Raw genomic sequence first — 24,132 nt, 5'->3', positions numbered from 1 at the left:
GCGGACTGCTTTATCCACCGCTGGGTACTTTCTGTAGTTAGAAACTGGTCTTGGAACATAATACTAGACAAATTTGTTGTAGACACGTATTCGCCTCATGGTCTAACAACAGAAGAACCTAACAGTGAAGCTTAATGTCCGAAATACGTGCTAAAGCCTCTAGCTGCTTTAATTATCTGCCTGGCATTTTTGTCCCCTCAGATCATCAATGATTCATGGGCATAGGCATCCCCCATCTCATTTTCTGTTGCTCAAACGATTCTCTAGTTACCTCGAGAAGCAATTAAGCTACGTCGTATGACGGTTTTCCATCTTCTCCGCCCTTCAATCAAAAGAAGCGTCGCGGAATTTTTTTAGCTCAGCATTATGATGAAAATTTGAATCATGACATCATGAATATGGTGGATCAGGCCTTAGTTCGGGAGTTTCCAAAATCCTAATTCGCTGATTGTTTTCCCAATAATGCGAGGCTAACGCAACCAAATTATCCGACTTCCAAGTTGATCAAGTCTCTCACAAAGCGAAACAACCTGAGGCAACACTCAAGCGGCTTAAAATCATTGACTAACTAATCTCTTTAACATGCGATTTAAATGCGTACCAACCTTAATTGTCCAGATTACAGGCACTGATTTTAACTGTTCGTCAGTTAGCACGGTGAAGTAAGGACCTTTCATCACCTTCGTTGTCATCAACAGCACAGCCTCAGTGTTCAACATTGACGCTTCTAAGGCATCTATCTGAAAGCTTCATTGTGAAGAAAGCACTGAAAAGTGGATGGGGAAGGGACCCAGTGCTAAACTAATATAATCATTTCGAGGTGCCTACACCTCCAGACACTCATTCAGATATTCTGAAAAGAAAGTGACAACAAGAACGCCAGGGATATCGGTTGCCGCGTCTTCAACTGGGCGCAGCTGGGAGCGCGCATGCCCCACCGTGGAAGGTTAGTCGCACTGAGAGCAACCAAACTTTTTACAATCTGTTTTTTTCTGTATACCAGGTCAAAGGTTGACCACCTACTTGCTTAAGTCTTCAGAAAACGCCCTTACATAGGTAAATGGGTGAACACCTACGCATACACACCCCTTTGATTACGTGACGTTTTATTCGAGAAACTGATAAAGTTTACAGGTGATCTTTTCAAGCCTCCCTTCAAACTGTAGGTAAACGCGCTGTTTTATGGCGGCACCAAAACACGTAGGTTTCAACCTGCATTGTTCCCCAGACTTATTTATGTTGGCGTTGTCTTCGCATCTTAGCTAATTTCCCTGATGCTTCCGGTTCAACCAAATCCAAGTGGATTGCTGTGTCTATTAGAAATACTGATCCAACTTCAACTGCGTAGAATCTAACAACAATGGACTTAGTTTGTGTTATTCTGCGCTAAACTTCACGTTGAATTTCGTAATATCGAGGCCAGAATTTATCCAAACTAAGTTAACCAGTTGGAATTTGACAAAGTAGAACACAGAAATCAGAAGCACAACCTAGGAAACATACTCCAAACGCCAGATCGTTGAGAGCACAGGAGGGGAGGGCATTCATTTGGGAGGTTGAGGATGTCACAACAGAAGGGGTATCTAAGTGTTTTCTGCTGGATGTTGGTAAATGTAGGATGCAGTGAGCAAATATGGTCAGTCAGCATATTCTTATTGGCACTCACTTTGGCCGGCTGATGTTTTATGCACTCAGCTCTTCCCCTCCCATTAGGCGTTAACCACCGAAGTTTATCCCACTCATTCTGATGGAGCGTTATATCGTTTTTATCGCGTCCTCGTTCCGCAAACCTGATAAATAGATGTAGTCTGGTCAAAGAACCAGAAAAACGTTCGATTACTGAGACAGCCGGCCTTATTTTGAAGGCCCGATGTGCTAAATGATTTTACAAGACAGTTATTCTACATGCCCATTCGTGTACTTTTCTTTCTTGCTTGTCACAGATTGTACCCTGTTGCACATGATGCAATGCGGACGGAAGATGCACTCCATGGTTGGTAAGTTGAAGCCAAGCGCACAATTCTTTACTTGAGCATTTTAACAAAATTCGAGGATCGCACACATGTTGCAGACAGATAAGAGTTTACGGCGGAAAAGTTCAAGGAAGAAGGACATTATACGAAGTTCGGTAACTTTCATTAATAAAATCAGAGCGTGTTTCAAAGTGCCTAGGTCCGGGGACTGTCACATTCGTACTGTTATTCTACTCAGCGGGCGGATTAATTGGGAAATTCTCTTGAGAAATCGTTAGCCATCGAGAAAATAAAATGTAAACAATGTAGGCAGTTCAATTTTTCAGCTCAAAAACCAAACATCCATGTGAACTTGCTCCAGCTGAGTCGAATGGTAAGGGCTTTCAGACTTCGTTTCCATTTCATGGTCTGACCGTCTCTGGATAGTCTCCATTCGACGTATGGCTGGGAGAAGAGGGAACTGCTAGACTGTGGCATGCGACATACTTAGCCGATCCTTCGTACTATGTAGATTTTGACCGGCTGATCTATCGAAAGAGAGTAAGCTTCCTCGAAAACTTTAAAATTACTGGTCTGTTGTCTCCACCAAACCCATACAATATGTTAGAGGCAGCGATAGTCAGACAGAGAGAGCCTCCGAATTAGTTGCACGCGCATTGGTATGTCTCCATTCGATACTGTTGGACAGATGGGACGGCGGTGTTATACGTTTTATCCATGACTGTAAGGCTGATGTCACGCCGCGAAGGTCAGAGTTTAGTAAACGTTCCAATGACCTTCCTGAATAAGAAGTGATTTTATATTTCGCTAGTCCGCCAGAAACCGAAGTGATGTCGTGCGTTTCAAACTCTCTTTTCAATGGTCGCTTACACATAATGACACGTCTTCGGTTTCCACACTCATGAACACCACATTGGGTGAAGCCAAATGAATAACATTTTCTCAAAAAAATATACTACCTTGAAAAAATTCTCATCAGTTATTGCTGAAAAGTCCACGTGATCTCTGCCCTTTCTGCAGACAATCTTCCTCCAAGCAAGTGTCGATGTAAAAACCCATGTGAACAAGTGACCTATTCGATTGAATCAATCACACAAGCTTTGAAGCCGCCTCTTTTCAGCCTGATGAGTCCAAGAACAGATGCGTTACTTTCTTCAGATGGACTACTTGCTCCTGCTCCCAAACGGGTGCGCAGAGATATCGAAACTGTGAACCAGAACATGGAAGGGAAGGAGAAGAGCCTTCAGAAAAAGGAGATCAAGGTAGTTTTGGTTGATAACCGGCAGCCATATTTCTCAGTAGATCGTTGCAATGCAGTGCCTGCTTTCTGAAAAGTTTCACTACAACGTAGTGGCTGATGTTCTCTCACGAAAGAGCAGTTAGGTTATGTTTTTTAATCATTTTGGTGGTAAATCACGACTGAAGCCAGCAGGACCGCAGTTCGTTTTTTGCGCCGAGTTTTCAATGGTTTGTATACCTACGGAGAGGTTCCTGTTGGGGAAGTAGCTCGACTGGATGAAAGTAGTGGTAGGAGAAGACTTTGCATGCTAATATGCTTGTACGCATATTTGGGAGTAATTGTGATTTAAAGCGATCCACGTGATAAAGACGAAGCCAGAAAATGTCATTCTTTTGACAGTGCGGTAAAAGTTATCATCTACAGTCTAGTGTTTTTGAAGGAAGACAGCCCACTTGAAAAATCTTCGAAGATCTGTTTTGACGATCTTTCTACTTCATAAAAGTCTTTAGTTTCACACTAAGACCACACTGTTGAGATTTCAAAGCCCTGGTGTTTCTGTCAACTTACGGGCTGAACCTTCGGTTACTAGGATGGGCTTCCTACAGTTGCCTTCATTGTGTGAATATTCTTACGCACATTTTTTGGTACTGTATACAGACTGACTGTGTCAGAGAACCTATGCCTCAGTCCTCCGACAAATCCAACTCCAACAGGGAACGCTCTATCCTCAGTAACATTTTTATCCCGTAGATTTTCACCAGTTTTATCCTGGTCCAGGAAGAGACCCCTTGAACTTGAACAAAATTGACGTAATAGTTTCCTAGTTGGCTCCATTACCTGCTTTCAAAAGATGTGGTGAGAACTGCTTCGTTTTGTAATTGAAGACTGGAGTAAGACTCCAAAGAAACTCTGGAAACAACTTCTTGGAAGATTTTACGCTGATTCATAAAATAGAACCTACCACAAACTGTTAGTCAAACTTATCAATGTCTACATTGCAATGTCTGCATTGCAGTTCGTTGCTTGATTATCTTTGGGCTAGCTGATAGATATGTTCCTTTTAACCGAAAAGTTACATTTGCTTGCATGAACCAAGGCATTTGAGCTTTCTGTCCATTGCACTCTGATGCCATCTTCGCGATTAACTGTGTGACTTACTTGACAACGTATAGCAGCCCACGTATCCGGGATCATTTGTCTGCTCAGATCTGTTCTGGTAGATCGTCCAAGTCTTCTTCTCGAGTAATGGAGAACAATTCCATGAAAAAGTCAATGATAAGCTCACCAAATGAAAGATCCGGGGTGCCTACGGCCATGAACTGAGAACTTCTTTTTGCTGTTGCTCTCCTTTGGTTTCCAAACAGAATGAGGTGAACGTCACAGGTGTAACTTCAGCTATTGGACTTTGGTTATTCGGTAGTTAATAGAATGTGATGACACGGAAGCAGTTTCCCATGCTCACTAGCTGTAGGATTTTGCGTTTCTGACAATCCCTAAAATGAGGGAATGCTGCACTTACAAGTGAGAATATGTGAAATAGTTCAAACCGTTTTTATTTTGGGCTTTTCATAAAGTGCATTTACTGCGGTGCCACTTTTCACTGACCTAAGCTTACATCTTAGTGGCCATGCTCGACAGCCAACTTACTTAGCAGTGCTGCTAGGCCATAAGTTGTTTTGTTTGTGCTTTATGTTTTTGATCTGGTAGTCCTCAGAATTTTTAACTAGCTGCTGATATGATCGGTCAGTCTGACTACTCATTAGTAATAGGTAGGTTGTGCTATCAAATCATTGGTTCCCGTTGCTAAAACATGTTTTTTGGCACCTACTTCGCCATACAACCTGTTAAATTGGCTAAATATAAATAATGAGATTTCGTAAGAAAGCTGATTTCACGAACGGGATATTACGTCATCTCTAGATAAAAATATCGTTGAACCTTTTGACCATTCACCTACTTTTGACGACACTGAAACGCATAAATGCCAGCAGTTACGCAAGTTTGAATGATGACCCATATATTCAATACGTTGATCAAGTGTTGGAAACTTTCATCGCATTCTAATAGGATGGATTTCTAATCCAACTGTGGGCATTCCTCCGCGAATCTAACCGAACAGCCTTCGAGGAATTCCGTCACTTGTCACGGTTGCTGCAGAGCTTACACATGGATCTTCAGATAGTTGAAAGGGCAGTCTCGGTGGTGCAGTTTACTCACCATCTATCCAGTCCACAACACAATCCCGTAAAATGGGATGAGGCAACCGATCGCTCAAAAGACGGTCCGAAGCCAAATCACTCAAAGGACGATGGTCTGTGCTTGGAAAGCGAGGAAGACGCCCGCATGCTTTCCCGGGTGCGTCGTTTGGGCGAGGAATTCGTCCGTCTATTTCGCCAAAGCGTTCTTTTCCGTGATCTTACACTAATCCCCGGAGAAGACTTCCACATTCACATGGTGCGTCTTTTCTTTCTACGTGTGGTAGACGAATTAGATCATTTGGCCAGTCAACTGCAGCACAACGATTTGTTTTCTGATGTGACTATGCTGGACTTACAAAGAAAAGCGCATCAGTGCAAGCAAACTGGGGGCAATCACTTGACCAACGGAAATCGTTCATCGGATTGGCTTTCGATGCTTGTAGATGGTCATACTCGACTAACGGAATCTTCAGGGGATATTGCCAGCCTGCAAGCGGTTCTTCTAGCCACGGATACACAGTTCAAACAACTTCGTTCTGCGTTTGTCAAGCTTACAACAGATAATCAAGAGTTGATTGAACTGGTCCCGATTGAGCAGCTGAAGCGTTTATCATCTTTTCACGTTGATCAAAGGTATGTTTCGACTAAGGAGTTGTTTTTCTTCTTCAACTAATGATTATGTTCTAAAAAATCGGACTAAATAATGGGAATTTTCCTCATTGACCCCAGTTTTCCTGGACCAAGTTGTTCAAGATGTCTCCGGGATAGTTTTTTGAATATCCAACACAATCGCGTGGGTTGATTCTGAAGCACTTAACATTTCTAGACAACAAATTGACTTGTTTTTCGTGAGGATAACTGAAACTGATGCTTGTCAGAGGTTCGCTGTTTCTTAAAGACGGCATTCGTGATTGCAAACGCGTGTGGCGTCACGTATAAAAGTTAGCTATATGGCTGATTATCGTGAGTTGTTAATTTCCAAGGCATGTTGAGCCTCATATTCTGGGCTGTTATATTCCCAAAGTGAGGTTGTAAGTAGTACAAGCCTTGAAGTGAAGCTCCATTTACCAGCATCGTCATTTTGCGGCTGTTTAAAGAAAAACTGCGGCTTTCGACACATGCAAACAACTTTCAGGAAGCCTCTCAGGTGTGAAACGCAGTTAGCCAATTCCAAACGGTCATCGAGGCATGTTCTCCATTGCCCGATTTGGTTCTCTATAGAAGCCAGATGACTTAGTCTCGGACATTGGGCGCTTTCGAATCTATGTGGTTTTTCATGCATGCTTCAGTCAGCATTCTTCAAAAGTTATATGCTTGCGATCTGTCAAGGGAGTAAAATTGTGCGTGGATTCAAGACATGGACTTGGGGTGAGAACCTATTGGTTATTCAGCGAAATACACTCATTTGCAAACTAATTGGGTTTTGCGAGGGACTCACCTGGAACCCAGCTGAATCTCTCGGTTTTGATGTTTCCAGGTAATTTGTTGTCGGCTGCATGTGCCCACCAAGATGCAGTTCGAATGAGTACTTAGAACACAGCCTTCCCCAATAAAATGCTCCTGATGGTTGACAGAATATGAATGACAAACTGACGACTTGTGGAAAATTACCCAGTCCCCTTTTGAACCTAACTGAATAACTTGGACAAATTTGACACCCTTCTAGGAATAACGAGGTGAAATTTAGAGACGACTGTAAACTAAGTTATGCTAAAATTCATACTGCACTTCGCTGTATCACAATTTCTTTCTACTGAAAGGCATCAGTCTCCGATTTTTTTCTCACCCCCATTATCGTCATCATTCATGGGGATGGATGTCAGTGGTTCATTGCCTCACCAAATCTAGTGGATTATTGGTCCACCAGAAACTATCATAAATTCAATAGAAAAACTTCTGGCGTACGTTGTGATCGAACAGTGCCCACCTATTTGCCCAGTTCTCACTGCCTGATCCGCAGGAGAATGCCATCCCGGGCAAAACGTGCCCAGACGTGGATAATTGAATCTGATCACCATGTTTCAATGACAGACGGAGAACTAGACGTATGACTGGTACATTGTAGGTTACGAATGGCTAATATAATTATCGTGTAGCTTAGCGTGGATACCGTAAAAACAGGGAATTGTTGGTTTCTTGGGATTTCCCGATCGATACTATTCGTACCAGCAATTCTCTAAACCGATTGAGAGTTAATTTCTGCACCCTTTTGACCCAAAAAACGAAAATAAAATTTAGTTTGTAAAACCTTCAGCTTAGCTCTCTCCTTCCCACAAACCACCAACCATTTAGTAAATCGTCTCTGACCCCAAGAAGAGCAGTCATAATCGCAGTGTGAAGCAGTTTCGACAACTCTATCAGTTGGTGAATTTTATGCTTATGTTTATGAAAAACGGACTCGAGTTCAATAAAAATAAAGCTACTGGAAGAGCCAAAAAGCATGTGATAAGGTTTTGTGAGGCTGACATGGCTCAGTGGGGTTAGGGCGCGAATGTACTTGCCGGAAAGTGCGTGCTTCGAACCAAACGTCTGCAACTCGACTGCTCGTGTCTAGCCTTGAGCTTCCATTCATCCTTCGGATGGCATGTCAACTAGGAACCGCACGGGTGCTACAGCTGAACCATTATACATTTGTACGGAAAGTCAAGCGCTGTCAATTCTGTCTGTGCACTTCTGAGCTCTGAGATACAGAGAGTCCGCATTGCATATCTGTACAGCTTGTGTTCGTAAACGACCTTATGACGGATTAGTTCAGCTGGAATTGAATGGAGTTGGATGGTTGGTACGAATCGAGGATATCCAAGACTTGGTCACAAGGGCAACAATATGGATTTTCACATCTTTCAAAAAATTTCTGGGTACGTCCTTAAAAGCGGTGATAAAATCCTGATTATCATTGATCTGGTTTACACAATATTTCCAAATTTCAAGGCTGAGTCGGTATCCGGTTACATAGTTTGAACCGTCTACATCGCTGTCTTGAGAAGATGGCTGATCCAATTTTTTGTCGTTGTTTGTTTGATGGAATCCAAACCAATGAAAACTTCAAGGCAGTTTATCTCATCGACGTTTTGCCGTCTCCAGTGTGGTCAATCACGTCGGTTAAGTGATTTGATGGTGGGCGGGTGTTGGCTATTCGATGACCCGGTTCTGTTGAACTATCAAACTAAAAGCTTTCGAAAGCAATAGTTCGACAGCCCTTCTAGTATTTTCAGGAAATAATGAACTTTCATCAACATACATGTCTTGCGTTGCGATTAAGGCCACCGAAGTGAGCTGGTACTTAGGTAGCTTGTCGGCGTCGTTGCTACTAATAGACTTCCCTTTCCACGGTTTGCTTCGTTCGGAGTTCCGAGTTTCGGTCATGTTGTCGACTTTAGTTTGCTGTGCAGCTCTTTGATCTAACATTGTTAAGCGGCTGATGATCGACGAATACATAGTTTGAACTGATAAATGGACGTCGATTTGTCGGCGGTTTTTGGTTCATTCGGCTTGGAGATCATAAGGTTGATGAAGACTGGACGACACGGATCCGGAGACTAGACACGACTGATGATCTCCAAGAAGAAAGAAATATGTGGTGGGGTGTTCAAAAATTTTCGTTGACCTCACTAATGATTTTATATCAGGGCAGCTAAGGACATATCGTAGGTACCACATCAACCGAAACACAAGGTAGCCTTTTTGGAGCACATTATAAATGAGATACTCACATGGAATTTGGTCGAATTTCCTCTTGACCACATCGTAATTTATCTAAACTCAACGCATTACTCAAAAGATGGCTGAAAACCCAAAGCGGTAAATCGCAATTTGTGTTGCCATTTGGAAAAGCCAAATTTAAGCGAGGAAAACGAGGTACTGAGCACCCGAATTGCCAGTTGTGACGTTTCCGAGAACTTGAAATACTTAGAAAGAATTGGACGTCTGATTGCTTAGACACTGGCGACCTACTCAGTTACAGTGATAAACATCAGCTGATTGTATTCGGGAGAACGACAGCGAATGTTTATAATTTGTTTATTCTTGAGTCAGCCAACTATTATTTCAACACGTGATATGGACCGAAAGGATCCAATAAGTATATCAACACCACTGGTCAAAGCTATTGCCTTCAGTGCATAGCTCCTTTTACACCCACCCCCACTTGTCAGCCCACTGACAGTGCTGGACTTATGCACCAACTTACCAGCTCGCGCCTGCAATGCGCAGCTACCTAACCCCTCCCCCAAATCATCGGTGAGCGAAACTGCGGCAGCTACAACCACTGTACGACGAGTACGCTGACAATGATGATGATTCTTTTTTATGACCCAGACTAGTAGAACCTGTCTTAATTTCCGTAATCATCCCGCGGACTCTCGTCCTGGGATTCCACTTCTGAAGAATTAAACAGATAAAAAGCAGTGGTATTCTTAGTACGAGGCAGTCTGGTGTTAAAGTCGTACTATATTTTGTGCCCGAAGTGCGAACTGTTAAGACCTTCTTCCCAGGCAACCAGCATACCCATATTTACGAAAATAGCAATGCTGCATTCCCCCAAGGAAAGAAAGCTGGGAAAGACCGGCCGCCCAACACCTGACCATGGCTACCAGCGAATTATTCATTGCGGCCGAAAAACATATAGGCCCAAGGCCTTCGCTGCTTTTCAGAATGCACTTGCTGCTCATTGGGGGTCGGATGTTTGTTCCCCACATCATGCAATTTCGGATTAGGCAAGCTTTGTACAACCAAGTGAGTCGGACTACTGGCCCCGAGCAGGGTCCTGGAGCTGAGCACCACCTCTCCCGTTACTTTGTGGGTTATAAGTTTGTTTCCAAGGTCTCAAGGTAAGATGCGGGAAACAAACATTTTTTGCTTGAGAAACACGTGGCCACAAATTGTGAGGAAGGAGGCTACCCTCCTTAATCCATCATCTCTAACTAAAATTACCACCTACTGCGAACAAAGCACTTTCTGTTTGTAGACGTGAAAATTGAGCGTAGATTCCTAGCTTTCTAGAACGGAAAGTGGAACATCAAAATGCAATAACAATACTAACGGATCTGTTCAAAGTGGTAAATCGTTCATATCATACAACATCATACCCCATACGATTTCCTTTTGAGAATTCAAAACGTCATGTCTCTAAAACAAGCGTACAGGACTGTGTTACGGTAATGCATTTGAACACAGCCCAAAGCAGCTTAGTAAATCCATGGTCTGCCCTCTGGGTGTCAGGTATTCCTGAGGCAGCTCCCCGTCACCTTAATAGTGTGGCTTCCCTGTTTATTGCGGGAGTTATAGTAGTCGGACTGATCGGGTATATTAGAAGCCCTAACCAGCTACCCAAAAGCCGAACTCTATCTCTTACCGCTACATTCGCTCTAACAAAATATCCCAGTTGTCCGAGACACCTTCTTGTTGAGAAACCTGAGCCTTGTGCGGATGGAAAATGCCACGGGTACAACTATTCTGGTGGGTGATTCGAATGAACATTTGGGATGAATCGAAAAGCATGAGAGGCGCTCAAGTTTTCCAAGAAGCAACAGGGTCGGGAACCTCATAAAGCTGTTTGCTGGTCACCATTTATTTGTCGCAAACTAAAACTTCCAGTATAAACTTGAGCTTTATGTTATTAAACCGTAATCAGTCGAGCATAACAAATAGCTTTAGATATCAGTATTGTGTACAAGGCTGTCGCTCTTTTGAACGCACGGCATCGGCACGTGTTGCAGCTCGGTTCTCAATGACCAGATGAAAAAGTGTTTACCACTATGATATTCACTACCTGTAAATGGGCACTTGTCGAAGAAATCAGTCTGCAATCGTCTAGATAACTCACGAAGGTGAAACAACATAGCAGGCCAACTGAAGACTGGATTGATATCCAAAAGGATACTAATTCGGCGTCTGACCCTATGCATTCCACAGCTGCCTCACAGCTCAGTTTAATTTAGACTTCACGAGGCTTCGTGTCCCTGTTCGAGGTGAGAAAGACAGTCCCACTGAAAAGATACAGTGACTCAGCAAGATCTTGAAATGTCTCCTGACTCACCTTTCATGGATAAATCGGGAACAGTGGTGGTTAATGAAGACTCCTGAGGTGGAAAAATCGGCGAAGGTTGGAAATAATCCAACTCTCTCCCAGCTTGTACGGAACGCCAGGCTACGTGGTCATCCTACGTATGTTCACCAGTACTTGTGAGGGCAAAGTCACGGGACCAGACAGGTTCGTGGACACAATGACCACATCGTTACGTTACGACAACCGCCACACATTCAGAAGACCAACAGCTGTTATCTACCGAGCGCCAAAGGCGCTATTTGACCCCGGTCGCATTGATCTGTGACGGTCTCAGCTACAAAGGTGTGCTTAATTTTTCCAGTAATCATACTCCAACATCCGTGGGCGCGTGAATTTCTGCGGAGAGCATTTGGCTGAGTTCATTCCAAAAACAGGTGCTCGTTGAGTCTATTTTTTGTCCTCTTTTAACTTCGAAGACAAGTCGTGAATCATGTTGTGGGGTTTGCGTAATTACCCTGGTGAATTCACACCTAAGGGGGGGGGGTTCGAAGCACCGGACTCGAGTTCCGCTCTTATTAGAGCTCAGCAGCAGACCATATCCAATGGCCATGTCAGGGGTTTGAACTCCAGACACCTGGCGTGCGAGGAGAACGCGTTATCACTATTCCACCAGCGCATGTTGGATGCATCTGAATTCTCAGATCTGAACGGGCTAACGTGTTCTCGCTTGAGTGATGTGATTGGCATGCCCGACACATCATCGATATGACTACCCAGTAACTGTCCGAGTTGTGATGATCCATTGGACCGCTTGACAGGACTTCCCGAACTTACTGACCGGAATGTCCATGGTTCGAACACGATCTCTTCATCTCGACTGCCCCTGTTTTGGGCAACCTGACCGGAATGTCCATGGTTCGAACCCGATCTCTTCATCTCGACTGCCCCTGTCTAGGTTGGGCAACTTGGCAGTATATCTACCGACTTTCGGATGGTGTATTAGCTCGGCATCGAACTGTTGCTACAGCTGAACCAACCTCCATCATGGAAATAGTTTCTGGAGAGGATCTCACAGACCTAGACCATGGGGACAAAACTTCGCTGCTTAGTTCAGATTCCATCCAGACACGAAATACACCAAATAATCCAAAGAATATTTCCGTGCATTATGATGTGCCCTCTACAGCCTCGAATTGCAAAGTTTTATTGCAAGACTGGGCGCATACACCACCAAAGTTTGTTGGGATGTCAGAACGTGCGCTGGTAACGGCCAGATTTATCTATCTGTGTAGTTGTATAGCGTCGGCAGAATCGCTGAGGAGTTGAAGAATGAAACCTTTAAAACCTGTCCTGATTCCCTTCAGCTAAAAAATCCCGGATATTGACGCGGCACTAGTCTGTCGAAGAAAGGCGGGATACATTTTTGCTCTAGGGCTTTGAAACCTGTCCACTTTGCGCTGAAGAGTTTGGCAGTTTATGAAAATTCACACGTTTGAATCTATCACGAGAAGTTCGGATTACCAATGTTGCATTGAGACGAATGATCTTTGGCAACAAATCAGATGCCTCAACAAAGCTGGCTAGCCTATATTCCTATATCAGATGATCATTTGCCGCGCCATGCCCTATTTTTGAGGGAGGTTTCGATTGGGAGCTACCACATGGTCTACAGCACGTGATCTGGGGACGAAGTATGTCGTCTGTGAGGTTAAACTATCCTAGACCCACCAGTATTCACTGACACTCAAATATCGTACAACCACTAGCTGTATTTTATATGTTCTCTTTTCTGCAGTCACTCATCGGTTGCTCAGTGTTATGTGTTTTCCCTGGCCCTGTTTATCTAACACTGTTCCAAGCTGCGATGATTCGTGCTACAGTAAAAATGTAAACGGCTGACGACTGTAAAACTAATCTGACTTGCTACGAATAGCACCAGACTATTACTGTCGTTTCAGCCTCAAAATGCCGTCTACTCACCTATATACGTAGTGCACTACTCACAAGGTTGCTGGAATTTTCCGATAGCCCATGACCGGCTTGGCCCTTCTTGAAGCTCTTCAGGTAGGCGCAGTCCCTGACATTCCCCCAACCTTATGTTGCAATTTAAATCAAATTGCACGAAATTAGCGGAATACACTCACTTGCAAGCAAATTTAGTTTCAGCTGGTTTCATCTACTCAGCTATTATGACCTGGATGTCTCATCCCATCACTTATCGATTTGATTTAACGCTTACCTTGAGAATTCAAATCAACTGCACCCAGACAAAACTAGCGCGCTGAAGAACAGCCTTCTATTTGTTCCTATGACTCCACAGCCAATTTATAATTCAGAGACCCGATTATTTCAGCAGTCTCGCTTTCCGGTTGGTTTGGTTTGTTGGCTTTCGTTTCACTCCCAGTGCATTATTCATCTCATTTCTTTAGAACTCGGGTCAATCCACCTAGAGCTCCATGTACCAGGAGGTGAATTTGTTGGGTATAATATCAAAGTGGAGTTGGAGAATAGACTGGAATTATGGAAGAAGGAAGGATGTCATGAAAATACTACATTTATTTAGAAGGCACTGCTCTAGGCTATCTATTAATTGCTGGTCAGTCATCAGGTGATATTATAGATGGACAGGTTGTAATGAAAGCAAAGATGAGTTTGAACATTAACTAACTGCTGGAACTTGTGGAAAGGATAGAAGAGGCGTTGGGAATATGAGTGGAGAGTTACGGTAAGCTTCGTTGTGTTTGCTGATAACAAGTTTTACAAGTACGTCTGTTGATATTCCACAATGGCTGGTAATTAGCTTCAGGATACTTGCGGACTGGTCGATTGAGGTGGTAGGATATTTGTTTCCCTGGGCAGTTCGGTCACTTTTGGTGGTCTAACCATCCGAGTTCGGTTCGGTCACTTTTGGTGGTCTAACCATCCGAATTGGGAAGACCAGAGCAGCTTTTATAGACCGGCGTCAGCTATGGCGCAGACGTGACATCAGTTTATCTGTCAAAGTTCCAGTTTAAAATCCTGCATCTTATTAGAAGGTAAAAACCTGGTTTGAACCCAACCTCAGAATCTGAAATGCTCCTGTCTATGCTTGGGCAACCCGAGATTATCTCGGCTTCCATGACTCCTTCAGGTGTTATGGCAATTTGGTGCCGAAACAGTAATAAAAGATTATCATATATCATTATTATTATCATCAATATTATGGATCAGAAGCATGGTCGTTATATGCTGATGTCATTGAGAAACTTTCGGTGCTTGAGCATCGATGTCTTCGAATCACTGCCCAGGTCTGGTGGGAACACCAGATCGGTAGTGCTAAGGTGCGTCGAATGGTTTACAGAAGAAATAACTCACCCACCACAGATGGAAAAATCACACTCCAGTGGATGCGCTAGCTTGGTCACTTTTTTCGAAGAGCTGGCCGAATTCCTCGAACATTCGTCTTTGCAGGACCACTTGAGGGTGGAAAAGAACCAGGGAGGACAAGCAGTGGTTTGACAATAAGCTCAGCTGCGCTAGCCATTACTGGTTCCCTGGATGGAGACTGCGAGAAGTGCCACACTGATGGTTAGATACATTGCCAGACATGGCCCAGTCGCGCGCCCAATGACGCACGTGCAACAAGCGTGTTGCTTTCAATACATAACTTTCGTTTCCAGTCTTCCAATGGAAAGTAAATTGACACCCTTGTATCGACGCATCAGTCATTTCAGCTACCAATTGCAAATCATAGCTATCTATCCCTACCTTCTCAGACTATCGTGAATGAAACTGTAGCAGCTATAACCACTGTGCAGTAAGTGTACGATTTTGTGGCTAAAGATGACGATGAAGAAGAGGAGCAGGTGCACAATAATAGAAAACTGCTCTCACAAACTATACTTTATGGTAATGGTTCTTCACCGACGGTCTGGTAAATAGTCGATTTGCTGTGAAGGGACAAATGGAGTGACAGACGGAGTGAGATTACGAGGTAAATGCATTATTCCGAGCTTGAGCTATTCTTCGGTGAAAGAAGACCGTTTGGGGGGTTAAAAATGGTTAGTCACATGTGTTTCTTAAGGAAGGGTCCTCGTTAGTGGTGGTAGGAGGAAGGCCCTTGAGCAAGTGATCGATAAAACTTCCTTAAGTGAGGGGATTCACATATGATCACGACTTGTTAGATAAACACTCAAGTACTGTCAACACTGAACAAAAACCTCGGGAATGAGCATTCTACCGAGGACTGGAGTTCCAGCCCACCGGGCTTTAAAATTGAGTCTGCTTGTCCAAAAACTTCAAGTAGCTGGACGGAACGCACCCCACTGGAGTCTTTCGAGAGAAAATGTAACACCTCTTCGCCATCCACGTTGCTAAATACAGTAACGACGTCCGATAAAAGCAGTTGATATTTTCCCCGGGCTCGGTGGTGGCTTGTAAAAGTTCTGTTGCCATACAAAAAGACATCGTCAGCGCGCGATTGCTTGAGTCTACTTGCGTTTACGCGGTTTTAAAAGAGAATTTAATGTCTCTAAACTGAAGTTTCGCCTTCACTACACTTGCTAGGTCTAGATGGGTTTTACGCTGTACTGCGCTTCAGTTAACTTCCATGTGATAAGTTCGCTAATTTCTTTGATTAAGTGATTCTGCTTATCCCTCTCGGTTAGCTGTTTTACTTTCTTAAGTTTCAAACTGTTTCCTATAGATGGGATCGACAGGTGAACGCGTTCCATTTTGATCATTTTACTTTCACTGTTTTAATTGTCTGCCGCCAAGTTCGTCTGGCGTCCTGACCTGATTTCCTTGTGTCTCGTTCTGTTCATTGGGCAATGTTCTGCTTTGTGCAATTTTCGTTTGTTGTGCTGTCTGGTCTCTTGATCGTTGGTCCATAACCTGATTGGTTGTACATTCTGTTGGCTTTAATTTTACCCTTGGCCTGTTATATCGGTTTGCTTTCTGTGTTCTTCTTTGGTTCTGAGTTTGTTGGAGAAAGGGAATGATTGCGACGCATTGGAAGTAATAGCCCAATCGGTGGTTCTTGTTATCCGGTATTAAAAACCGCACACTCCGATTAACTCAACGGTTGACCGTGACCGCCGGCACACTATTCAGTACGGCCGAATTACCATTAAAACCAAAGAGTCTGGTGCTGCTCAGAGGTAACTGTTGCACACAGCTGCATTAGAAGTTGAAAATTTGCCTTACTCCCTGCGCCTTCGGGTGAGGCCAGTCCCCTCCAGTGAAGTTGGTCAGATGACTAAGTCAGTGGCTCCGGGAGAGGTTCTTCAAAAAGACCGTGGCAAGTGCCAACTCGCATTTAAAACTATTAGGCCATCAGCTAGGGAGAGGGTCACTTAAAGAAATCCTTTCTTATCCTACCACTCCGTGGGTCGGAGTCAAATGCACAATATGTGGCACTGCCACCAAGCCCATTCTTTGGTTTGGACTTACCATTTACCTCTACACCTCTTCATCCACTGACTTCTTCCGACACCACCGGGAGTAAAATTTGATCTTTTCCCATAATGATAAGTTAGGTTTCGTGCAGTCTGGTAGATGGGTTTGTTTTCGCTCACCCCACGTAGTTGTTTAGGAATCCTGGCTTTGAATCTTGCGTATAACGCTGATCGGCCTCGTTGTTTCCAGTGTTCCCCCTTGGTTCGATATCGCGATTTGAAGTGCGTTCGTAGACCTGCAAGATGCTATTACATTACAAAGCTGTAAGATCCTTGCATTCATTTCAGTGATGTTCTGACAAGCATTCCGGAAACTATATAGACGTAATTTAATCCCGAGAGAAAATACTCACCCAATGGTACACTGACAATATCCCTTCCTGTGGTGACGAGGCGTCTGCAAGCTTGTTACGAAGCTCGACGAATTGATCAGTTACCACCTGACCAACAGCCAACTAAGATACCCCAGTTGATAATATTTACACACATTTCCAGCACCTTGTTCTGACGACTGACTGAAGTCACGACCGGGTGAATCACGTAAACGATGTTATTCAATCTCGAAAGCGATCTCTGACGCGCAAAATTACTCGTCTTTGGGCAGAAGAATGATAGTTCTTTCACTTGCCCAAACAGATTCAAAAGTTAATATGAGTCAGTGCTTAACCGTACCGTTTTTGATACTGGCGTAACTTTATATACTCTGCAAAATCAACAGTTTTCTAAGCAGCGAGTCACTGGTTGAAAAACGGGCGTTGTTTGTTGAGCATAATGGGTGGATGGACATCAGGACCACCAGCTTCTTGGCTTTCAGTTAGATAGTCCGTCTGTACATGAAGGACTTCATACTGATGGCGGTGTGGAGGGCAAACAAGGGCGAAACACTGGTTGGATGTGCAAGTGATTTTGCGGCTGAGTCTATCCGGATGACCCAAACAGTGTCCAGGACCGATAAGACATAGATGCTTCAAGGCACTCTAGTTCTCGCGGCAGTTCTTATTCCCACGCTGTTTTTGGATGGGTAGTGTTTTACGCCCAATTAATATCAGCCAATCTGTACGGTACTATCTTCTGCGTCCAGAATGCTTCAAAACGGTATCCTTTGTGGCCAAAATTCATCGGAGGAGTGAAACCGTGTATGTAATTCCGAAATCGTGGCTGTATGCTACAGGATGACCTTGGGGACAACTACTAAAACACACGGTTTAATTTCAAATAAAATATGGAGCTATTCGTTGAACAGGCGACGTTCCTATACACTCCAATGAATTTTCCTCTTTAGTGGCCCTCATTTACCACACGTGACAAGTTGGGCTGTCGGTTGGTTACCTTTTGGAACTGCTCTGTGTCCGGACACACTTTTCCTATCCAAAGGGTAATTTCCGCTACAGGTTCCATCGGATGAAATGCTTTAAACAAGGTTATTTGCATACTCTGTTTAATGTAATGAAAGCAAAATGTGTGAATTTGTGGGTTTTGTGTTTGCTTTAGGCTTCGGTGCATTACAACGAGTGCTGCGTTTTCGAGGTTTGGTCCTTCTAACTTTCTGTTATTCTAAGGCGCTGAAAGTGGTTGTTGGCGTGGTCCAGTGACCAGCGTGTTAGAAGGGGTCAGATACCGATCCCACGGAGGTTGGACTGAACAAACAATAGAAAATAATTTGTGATGGGGATGACATGACCTGCTTTGAAACTCTGAGTACCAATCAGCACGTAAATTTGATCACTAGGCCGTGCCATGGTGTTTACAGGAGGGATTTAAACGGTGAATAGTGGTCGTCTCAACAGTGTCCACTGAATATTTATTTTGGAAAATAGAGTACTACTCTCAGCTGTTGCGCTGTCCACCTCGTAAGCACGGTACTTTAGGCTTTATGTATTGGTACCATTGCGGGGCTTGAGGTCATTCGCTTCCCAAGACGCCTTGCTAATGTGTAGACATTCACAGATGAATTGAAATTGAAATTGAAAAGGTTACAGAACCCTTCTTCGGTGTCATCGGGACGCGTGTGGTTCCTTTGACAGACACCAGGCGAGCGAGATAATCTATTATTTTGACTTTTGCACTGCACCAAATTCCGATGAGGAGTGACATTTTGCCTGTTTTCAGTAGGGATAGTGACAACCCCGTACTGGTAGGATCGTAATAACCAGATCAAATGAAATTATGGTATTTGTTGGTGCCCTTTTCGTGGTTCCGCATGGGTAGTCCAGACGTAAGTTCCGCCCGTTCAGCGGACCCGTACAGAGCTTGACTTCATCGTACTGGTTACCTTCAACAGTGGGTAACACGATCCAGCTGGCGTCCGTGCATTACTTTCAAGCATTACACACCATAGACTTCCTGATAGTAGTGGTGAGTCCTGGAAAACGTAAATTAATTAAGCACGTAATTGATCACACGATTGGTCTATACTGATTGTTTTCAACGGTTTCCTACGAGGAATGATCTGAGTAAACACCACTCACACATGCAATCCCCTCAGCACAATGCAGATAGAATTGGCCGAGTGAATACTTGCGGTGCCTTCTGGTCCCACCAAGATTCACGTCTACTCTTGCTTCCAAACGGAACTTTATGCCTTTCTTGTGATGCAAAAAATGACCTATTTCGCGAGACTGGAACATTTCCCCCCGGTTAGTTGTTCCTCACGGTCGGAACCAGGTTACATATGTTTAACTGACAAGCACAACTGGATGAACTATCACTTTGTGTAGTGAAAACCTAACCATCGGTCAAACAGTCCTGACTCATATGTCTGTCAGATGCTTCAACCAATGGGTTGCACCTTGTCAATCATGAAATCCAACACTGACGGTCCACCCACTAGTACTGAGATTTTTTGCTCGATGCCGAAACAAGTCCTGTGGTTCTCGAACCTCCTTGCACACAGAAGATCTCTACACACACATGGAGTCTTGTCCCTAGACTCCATCTTCATAAAGCTCATCGGGTTACGGTCAACTGAAAGCAGATTCGTTTAATGAGCTTCGCCACTATCCCGACGCTTTGTCACCAGAAGCGGAAGAATCCAGCGTCTTCTATGGGCGATGAGTCAAACTAGGAGCTAAAAAATCTGGGCTAAACTCTGGATGCCGAACAGTACCGCAAGCTGGTTCTCTGTGCTTCAAAACATGTGGATTATCGGCCAAGTAGCGCAGTGCTACCATCGGATTGGATTACATGGGAGAAAGCTGGTCACACGATTCGTTCGATGGGCAGTTTGGATAATCTCAAGCCAACAATATTTCGCCATATTGCTGATCACTTAGTCTTGCCACCATTATTTCGAGGTAGTCAAGCGCACAACAAATCTGTGGATTGAAGCATAGGCGGCTGTCTATTTTTCGCCCAATAATACGTCGAAAGTACAGCCCCGAGAGAACTTTCCATAGCGACATGGTTTACAGGGTTGTGACAGATGCCAGTGAACAACCATCCTACTTTCAGTCCATCAGTCGGGACATTTGTAAAACGTGCGAGAATAAGACGGAATATCTAAATACGTTTGCTCAACATCCAGTTGCCCTGAACATAAGGGATCTGTTCAGCCGGGATTAAGTCGTGTCTCTCATTAAAACTGGACTAGTATAAAAAAGAGGTGCACTTCAATATCGTCACATTCTGACATATTCGCAAATTTGGAGAGATCTTTGACGCTAAAGAAATAGAATATGAAATCAAGCAAACCGTTGAGTTAACTCTCAATGTGACAAGATATTGATGATATAGGGTGAAGTCTGAGCGATACTTCAAGTGCTTCGATCAGACCATACGTTTCCGGAGTGGAGAGCCATCTGAAGATACGTTTTACGATATGTGTTTGTCTGTAACTTTCAATTACTTGACAATATTAATCCCGTCACTTCGGATTCTATGAGGTCCTCTTGTTCAATATGAAATTTAACGTAACTAGAAGGATTCAGACTATCTTTTTCGTAAATCCATCGTCTTCTTTAACCCATTAGTTACTTGGACGACTGATTAGATTTCAACTGTGTACTCATGGTTGTACGGCAGTGAAGCATCGGTTTTGAACACTGATGTCATGCTATCGATGATGATGATGATGACTTCCCCATCCACCTTTACTCTCTTCTTCGCAATAATGTTTTCAAATAAATCATGGTTGTACGGCAGTGAAGCATCGGTTTTGAACACTGATGTCATGCTATCGATGATGATGATGATGACTTCCCCATCCACCTTTACTCTCTTCTTCGCAATAATGTTTTCAAATAAATCATGGTTGTACGGCAGTGAAGCATCGGTTTTGAACACTGATGTCATGCTATCGATGATGATGATGATGACTTCCCCATCCACCTTTACTCTCTTCTTCGCAATAATGTTTTCAAATAAATCATGGTTGTACGGCAGTGAAGCATCGGTTTTGAACACTAATGTCGTGCTGTCGATGATGATGATGATGACGATGAATAACAATCGTATAGCTGTAGCACCCTTTCGGTGCCCGAACGGCACGCCACCCGAAGGAATCACTAGGGCTTGATTACATTCATTTTGCCAAAGCCTAGACAAGGGAACTGGAGATACCAAGGTCGGGTTCGAGCCACGAACCTTGCAGACAGTAAATTCGTGCTCTTACCACTGAGCCACCTCGCCTTTATAATCTGTTCAAGGCTACATTTATCGTATGCATGCGTTTAGGTTGCCGTTTATGCCCAACTTTTGTAGTAATATTTTTCCAAAAGTAGGCGTGCTGTTTGGTGAGTCATTGAGTACCAAGAGGATGGACCTAACCGTCAATTAACCTACGGCGCACTGTCGGTTGTGCGCTGACTCTTCATCGGTGTCTGAAACGTTCTCGAACAGGTTCTTATGTTACCTCTTCTCAAAAGGCGTGCGCTGTATCACAGATATTCACGGCACTTGCCCCTATATTAAGTGATCACCACTGGTTGCTATTTTTCCACGATTAATCTTCATCTGGTTTTCATTTTCGGAGGTTTTGCAGTGAGTGCCCTCAGACCAGGTTCATCCATTTTTTTTTACAAGCACGTCAGTTACTACGACGGTGAATTCCCGGTTGTGATTGGATAAGGCACCCTCCTGAGGAATGCAGTTCACGTCTATGTGACAATTTCATCCCTTGTGGGATACTTGGAGGGTGGGGCCAAAAAAATTCTTTTATATGCCCAGGTATATTTCAGTTAATAAATGAGAAATAACAAGAGTACTGTTAGGAAACCTATGTTTCGTCGTTTCGTCCAGTTGTGCCCCGTCATACAAACTACCCACATCTGGTAGGAATGACCTTCACATTGGTGCCGATTTGAATGCCCTCAAATGAATTCTGATTCTAAAAGAGATTCCCATTTTTATATTTGTTCTATTTTTTTCCGTTTGTCAACCTCATTAGGTTGCGCGATTTTAATTGAAAGGTTGCAAATTATTGTGTTTTCTGTGAGTGAGTAAGCGACTCTTGGAAATTTCAAATCATCATTCTTTCCGTCCCGTAGCAGCTTCAGGTATGTGATAGAACTCGTATCAATCGCGTCTTTAGAATAACTCCATGGTGTGTGCTCAGTAAAATGAAAATTTGACAGAAAATAAACAGTGAAACCAGTATCACCATGTTTACATTCATTCTTAAGTTTATGGACTATCCCCTACCCCTAACCTGTTTGAATGACATTATATAAGTAAATGCTCTCGATCGTTTTGCACTGCAGCAATGGTTTCCGTCTGTTTCAAGAGATAAATTCATAACTAGGCTTATGACTCCAGTCAATAGGTAAAAAATCACTTGCAAAAACTTCTTAAAACTGTGGCTTTTATACGATGATCTCGCATGGAATCAGGACAGCCAGCAACGGCTCAAGGACGTCAGACAATTGAACACTTGAGTAGGTCCGGTATTGTGGAAACTTACTCCGATTCAGAATGAACCCATTGTGGTCTGGACAGCTACAAGTCAGAAATCGGTCCTAGAATATTGGAGTGCCATTGGAATTAATGGGGCAGATTTATTCTGATTGACAATTTTAGGTTCATGGGTTACGTTTAAAATGCCCGATAGCAGTGCGAATCACTGTACTGTTCATTTCATCTCGTTGTTCCTTTAAGCCTGAAAGTCTCGTTGTTTGAGAGGAAAGCTGTGGGGATCACTAAAGTTGCGCAACGCTAGTCTACGGACATGCACATGAGCGATAATCTCTCGGCGTGTTATCACTTTTCTGACAACGATGAGAGCGAATATTAAGCATGTGTTAGATGTCTATCTTTCAACTCAAAGCAGGGCTTTGGTATTTCATTGATTCCGCCGCCTTAACCTCGGAGTCACAGCCAGCGTGGATAATGCCGCAAAACGCGAACTTTCTAGGCAAACAGTCCAACTATTTTCCTGAGGATTCCGCTTTTGTAACAAGTTAGAAAGTTGTACCGGCTGAACTGAAAAAAAGACTGGCTGGTATACATTTTGAACTTTCATAGTCGAAGTTGAAAGCCACTCAGTATTTGCCACTCAAGCTTGAGGAGGCGCAGAGCTGCTAATGTTGATCAAAACGCATGAGCTTCTCTCGCGAATTTTCAACTGTTCCTATACATCTGAAGCACTCTTATTTCTCGTGTGCAGCACGAGTCGCCCAGTAACCCTTGGTTGATTGGTTTGAAACAGAGTACACGTCAGCAGCTACAACATATACATGCCACAGAACCCTTTCAGCGCTACTAGAACATTGAAGCTTATCAAGTTTATCCGATCGAAAAATCCGTGGTTCGAACCCAGCCTTAGCGAATACACTGCTTCTATTTAGGCGTGGGCAAGCTGAAAATGTCTCGGCTTTGAGTGGTATGGCAGCTGGACATCAAAAAGGTGCTACAGTTGGACGATTATTGCAATTATTATTATTATTATTATTATTATTATTATTATTATTCGGTTGAGGTGTTCACGCTTCAAAATACAGTCTAACTTGTCAGTCTCCATTTGCATCAGCTGAATGAAAAGTCGGATATTCTATCGTACAATCCATTCTTTCCAGCAGTAGTAATCTTGTACACTTGTAAGTATGCGTTAGTGCCCCAAAATTGAGCAGATTCTCCTTCCGCTTCTGTGTTGCAATATGTCCCACTTTCTGGATATCCACACAATCCCATCAAGAAAGCAAAATCTGACAGCGCCTACATTTGTTCCAAATCCACTGTTCCTATTGCTGCCTTAACTGAAGTAATGAGTCACCTACATGATTACACGGATACTTGTTGCCCGACCGTAATTACAGCTCATATCATCCTACATTTGCATCGCAGAATA

General features: G+C 43.5%; 2 protein-coding genes across 2 annotated transcripts in view; one reads left to right on the top strand and one right to left on the bottom strand.

The window, feature by feature from the left end:
* T265_01744 (hypothetical protein) overlaps window positions 1-11,455 on the bottom strand; it is a gene marked incomplete at both ends in the record, with an annotated part of 34,868 nt that extends 23,413 nt beyond the window's left edge. Inside the window, one exon of the mRNA XM_009165834.1 lies at window positions 11,449-11,455. Within this exon, the coding sequence (XP_009164098.1) occupies window positions 11,449-11,455 (7 nt within the window). The remainder of the gene's footprint in view (window positions 1-11,448) is intronic.
* The window catches only part of T265_01743 (hypothetical protein), a gene marked incomplete at both ends in the record, with an annotated part of 66,933 nt that overhangs the window by 23,627 nt on the left and 19,174 nt on the right, over window positions 1-24,132 (top strand). The window contains 3 exons of the mRNA XM_009165833.1: window positions 1,944-1,997; window positions 2,994-3,235; window positions 5,281-6,044. Coding sequence (XP_009164097.1) covers window positions 1,944-1,997; window positions 2,994-3,235; window positions 5,281-6,044 — 1,060 coding nt within the window. The remainder of the gene's footprint in view (window positions 1-1,943; window positions 1,998-2,993; window positions 3,236-5,280; window positions 6,045-24,132) is intronic.

This window comes from Opisthorchis viverrini (assembly GCF_000715545.1).
Source record: "Opisthorchis viverrini unplaced genomic scaffold opera_v5_19, whole genome shotgun sequence".
Taxonomy (NCBI): domain Eukaryota; kingdom Metazoa; phylum Platyhelminthes; class Trematoda; order Opisthorchiida; family Opisthorchiidae; genus Opisthorchis; species Opisthorchis viverrini.
This window is presented reverse-complemented; position numbering and strand designations above follow the sequence as displayed.